General features: G+C 35.7%; 1 protein-coding gene across 1 annotated transcript; it reads right to left on the bottom strand.

Annotated features, from left to right (window-relative positions):
- Positions 1-1,124: 1,124 nt before the first annotated feature.
- On the bottom strand, positions 1,125-4,475 carry LOC110886755 (2-oxoglutarate-dependent dioxygenase DAO). The gene is made up of 3 exons (XM_022134590.2): positions 4,109-4,475; positions 1,582-1,903; positions 1,125-1,491 (listed from the first exon to the last, which is right to left on the bottom strand). The coding sequence occupies exons 1-3, from the start codon at positions 4,447-4,449 to the stop codon at positions 1,234-1,236; spliced, it is 921 nt and encodes a 306-aa protein (XP_021990282.1). The 5' UTR covers positions 4,450-4,475; the 3' UTR covers positions 1,125-1,233.
- Positions 4,476-5,106: the final 631 nt, after the last annotated feature.

Below are 5,106 nucleotides of genomic sequence, written 5' to 3'. Positions count from 1 at the left end.
CCGTAGCGGGAGTGAAGACTCGCGAGTGTATGTATGACACAAGGAAACGGGCGAGCTTAGACTCGTGAGTGTATGATGGCCATTGATGCTGATGATGACGGTGGTGATGGTGGTGGCTTGGTGGTGGTGGTGGTGGAGGCACAGAGGAGATGAAAGAGAGAAAAGGGAGAAACAGAGAAGAAAAAGGGGAGAGGGTTGGGGGTGGGGCTCACTTTATTTTATTATTATATAATTAATAAAATATACAATTAATAACATATTTTATTAGTAAGGGTATTTTAGTCATTTTCCACCAATCTAACACCAAAAACTAACCCTCATTCGCGGCAGGGACTATCCGGGAACGAAAATTGAAAAGTTGGGGACTATATGGGTAATTTTAGAAAGTTAGGGACTAAAGGTGAAAAAAGTCCAAACCACAGGGACTATCCGAGCATTTAACTCTTTGTTTTGATTTGATTGACATGGCACATATAAACCTAATTAACAAAAAGTTCATATAAAATGAAAAAACAACCCTTTTCATAATCAAAAATAATTTTCACAAAAACAAAGTTTTACTTTATGCAGTTTAATCTCAGCCACTCAAACATGAATGATCAAGGGTTGATAATTGTTCCTTCGGTTCTCTCATCTCATGGTGGTTTTCATTTTACCCAATCCATATATATGTATATATATATGTATATATATATGTATATATATATATATATTAAAAAATTATATATAAATTGAATTCGAATTTCAAATCGAATTGAAACTCATTCGATTCGAATTTGATTACTAGACTCAAATAGTGGCGGAACCAGAACGATTTAATTAGGGGGTCATCATAAGCTTATATTCTATACTGGTTCAAATTAGGGGGTCCTCCTGACCCCCCTCTGGTTTTGCCCCTGGACTCAAATACAAATCAACTCGAATTCGAACCTTGATAATCGAATTTGAATCGAGCCAAATTTTGAATTTTTTAAATTCGAATCGAATTCTGAACACCTACACACTATGATACTTTACTTGCAATAAATTTATTCTAAATCTAAATTAAACTACTGATTTTTACGTGAGTGTATATCAACCAGGTAATTTATTTTAGATTATCACGTTAACATAATTTGATTAAAGCATTTTTATATAAAATTATGAATCAACAAACCTCAAATTTTGTGTTTACCATACAGTCAAACACAAATTATTTAACATGACAATAGAAAGTAAATCAATAATGGTTTATCACTTGTGAGAGATGGGTGTATGCAGAAGAGCAAGAGCTTCACCCGCCTCCAACTTTGTCGAGAGCCTCAGCTTCCTGTAATCTTGATACATAAAAGGAACATACCGACGGGGATGATCATCGTCCACTAGTTCTAGTGGAGGTTCCAGTACCGTCTCACTTGGGAACAAAAGAAACGATGCAATCGACACTCGTATCTTAGCTTCCTTGCATTGCACCCTGTGCTTCACATTGCAAAACCTTCCATTGCTCCACACCTTCAAACATGATCATTATCTCCAAACTGGTCAAACTAAAATAATTGAAAAAAATAAATAAATATAAAAACAGGTTGTTTGAAGACAAACTTTTGCCGTGTCACCGAGGTTAACAAGAAGGGTGTCTGGCCATGGTTCGACGGGGATGAACTCGCCGGACTTGTTCATGACTTCTAGACCGCCAACGCCTTCGTCGTCTTGAAGGATGGTTAAGAAACCAGAGTCAGTGTGTATTTGGACACCAGGGGATCCAACACTTTCAGGGGTGAAATGATATTTGTTTATCCTGAATTGGCATGGCCACTTCTCTATTCCCATATTTGCGCTTTTTACCCCTAGACTTTCAGCTAGTGTCTTTCCAATCCTCATAGAAAGCTCATGTACGGCTTCAACATATTTCATGATGGTCTCCCTGTTATAAAAAACAAAAAAGACAAAAAAGTTATTAGACATGTGAATCAATATACGGTCACTATCTCCTTTACATACATATCTCTGTTTTTACACTCTATGGCGTTATTTTAAATCTAATTTTAATAACACGGATATTATGATCATTTCAAATAAACTAACTGAATAATTAGATTGCGTTAGTGTGGGTGGACTGTAATAGTTATGTTAGTGAAACCACAAGGTCTGTGTTGGCAATTTTTAAATTGATGGAGTGAAATAGTGATTTTTGACAAACCACAGAGACATAAAACGTAATTAACTCAAAACAAAAATAGTTATTAGACATGTGAATATATGGTCACTATCTACCTTACATATCTTTACTATCTATATATAAATAGAAAAAAGTTATTAGATATGTGAATTTGTGGTCACTGTCTACTTGCATATCTTTACTGTCTATATACTTGATATTTTCATTTCATTCCGAGATAACAAGAGCACCCCCAATGATGTTTTTGGAGGGGTGTTTTTAGCCCATGTGACAGTTTTTGTTGTTTTTTCTACCCATTTTTTGGGTTTCAATTTTTCTTCTACCCTTTCCTTTTCTTGGGTTTCATTTTTTCTGCAAGAGCACGAAAATTACGGTTGGTCCATGGTGTAAGTGGTGGGGCGAATGGGGTGGGTTGGGAAGTAAAAAAAACTATTTTTTATTATTATATAACTTTTATTTATATATGTAAGCTTTAAATCTAAAAAAACTATTGTCTCTGTAAATACATATATAACATTTTTTTAACATAAAGGGAAGCTATACGTTTCAAAAAAAAGGGGGAAGCTATATTCACACCCGTCAAAAGGCTAACAAAAACAAACGGAAAAATAAATTAACTTGCTTTAGGCAGGAGTCGAACCTGCATCTGGACGTATAACACACTCACTCTTTTCCAAAACATGAGAAGAGAGGATGATAACAAGGATCGAACCCAGATTTGTGGAATAGCATACACACGCATCAAACAATTGGGCTACCAGTAAACGCTAAACTAACATGTCCCAACCGGGATTGAACGCGAGACCTCTGCCTCCCAACCCTTCACCCATAACCATCACAAACTTCTTAAAAACCATTCATCATATATATAACATATAACTTTACTTAAAAATCTTCAACTTTATAAACTGTAACTTTTTATTTTTGTAATATTTTATTATTACTAAAGCAAATAAAAAAGTATATAAGTAAAAATGAATGTAAAAGTTGGTGATGATGTGACAATGTTTTTGCTTTTTTTATTGGGTGGGTTTTTGATATTTTTGAGGAATAGGTGTTTTTTTTTTTTTTGATGTGGCAATGACTAGGCACGTTTTAGGTGTTTTTAAGCCACTTAGACCATGTGTATTGTGGCTTGAAGTTCAAGGGCCTCTCTTGGGCATTATCTGACATGCGGCGTCCTAGTTCGCAAATGGGCATTATGAGGCTTGAAGTTAAAAAACCCCCACAATGATTACTCAATTATTATATTTATTTAAGACAAAACAAATAATATTATGATGGATGAGTTGGATGATTGTTATTGGCCATTCAATAAAACAAATAATTTCATCCGGCGTTTTCATGAAAACGCCCAACCAAAATTTTGCTAAAAAACCCCTGGGGGGCGATGTTGCCATGTGGGGGATTTGTTTTGCCCGTCAACGTCCAAACAAAGGACCACTACAGGTGGTGTTATTGTGGATGCTTTAATACAAACACAAATCTAACACCATGAAGGTTGTAAATAGTTCGTGGCTCGAAACATAATTGAAAATAGACCTTGAAAAGACCGCTCATAATTGGCACGAATATAAAGGAATCGAGCTTTCCTTGTTTAAAAATTTTAGTAGAGCTCTAGCCAGGTTATTTAAAAAAGGCGAGAAAAAAACCCATTCGCATTTTTTTGTCAGATATATCCTCATGTTTTAAAGAAAGTTTATATTTTCTTATTGTTATATCTATTCATTTGTAAAAGAAAATTTTTAAATTTTCAAAAATTTAAAAATAAATGAGTTAGACTTGAGCTTTCTATGTGTTATTGTATCCGATAACCGATCCATATCACAACCGGGTTCATCGGGTATCGGGTTAGCATCCAAATCAGTCCAACAGCTAACATTTTCTATATCCACACGTTACTACAGGAAAAACAAACACCGTTAACTAAAATCAGTAAAATAAACTTGCCTTTGATGGGGCGAAGCATCCAACTGAGAACAAAACTTATCGACATCAGCACAACACACTGTGTTGTACAACCCAAGAGACTCATACAAGGGATTCTTGGACGATGGAGCCATATACCCACTATCGACGATAACACCGAGGTTCCGGTGCTTGATCTCGACCGGTAGATCAAGCAGAGATCGAACCAAAACCTTCATATCTGACATCAGAGTCACCGGAAGTATGTTGTGGCAGTTGATTAGCCGGAAACAACCCCACTCTTCACTAGCTGCAATCAGGTTGGACATTTGGTTGGGTAAATCGAGAAAATCGATTATTGGGATTGTACATTTGGTGGCCATGTTGGGTTTGTTAAAATGTTGTGTGGAGAGCTAGTGAGTTATTTATAATAAGAATTAAAGATGAGGGGGAATAAGGAGGGGACCGTATGACAAAAGAATGATGTGTTGTTTTGTGCAGTAAGATACACGCGTTTCATGTGTAGTGGTTAAGATGCGGTTTAGATAGTTAGTCGGACTTTTATTTTACGTTGATGTCACTTAGGGTAGAAGGAGCACCTAAGGGTAAGTACCATAGCCTAAACCAACCAATATCCGTCATTTCAAATTTGTTCAAAATACCCATTAACTAGTAAACACTTGCGCCACCTACCCATGCCATAAAGTTTTTTTTTTAATCTAATAAAAAGTCATATGTTAGATAAAAAGTAAACTTGCGCCACCTACCCATGCCATAAAGTATTTTTTTAATCTGATTATCCGTGAATTACGAGTTATTGAGAATGGGGAATCGAAGGTGTAAGGTCATTCGGAGTTTATGGAGTGGTTGGATTCGGGATTTAGAATTCAAGCACAAAAAGTATGTATGCATAAAAATGTATCTTGTCTAAGTACTCATTTTGACACTAAGTTGTATGTGATTTCATAGGTCCTAGTTTGCCCACTAGAATAAAAAATGAGGAGCTTAGAACATTAGATAAAATAGCCTAAGTTCATGAC

Source organism: Helianthus annuus, chromosome 7 (assembly GCF_002127325.2).
Source record: "Helianthus annuus cultivar XRQ/B chromosome 7, HanXRQr2.0-SUNRISE, whole genome shotgun sequence".
Lineage (NCBI taxonomy): Eukaryota > Viridiplantae > Streptophyta > Magnoliopsida > Asterales > Asteraceae > Helianthus > Helianthus annuus.
Note: the sequence above shows the minus strand (reverse complement) of the source record. Positions and strands in the feature narration are given on the sequence as shown.

What these genes read in the sequence shown, in the direction of transcription:
- LOC110886755 (XM_022134590.2), bottom strand. Translation starts at nt 4,449, where the DNA reads ATGGCCACCAAATGTACAATCCCAATAATCGATTTTCTCGATTTACCC. An exon ending in GATGCTTCGCCCCATCAAAG is followed by an intron (nt 1,904 to 4,108) that starts GCAAGTTTATTT and finishes TTTTTATAACAG; the next exon opens with GGAGACCATCATGAAATATG. An exon ending in ACCTCGGTGACACGGCAAAA is followed by an intron (nt 1,492 to 1,581) that starts GTTTGTCTTCAA and finishes TCATGTTTGAAG; the next exon opens with GTGTGGAGCAATGGAAGGTT.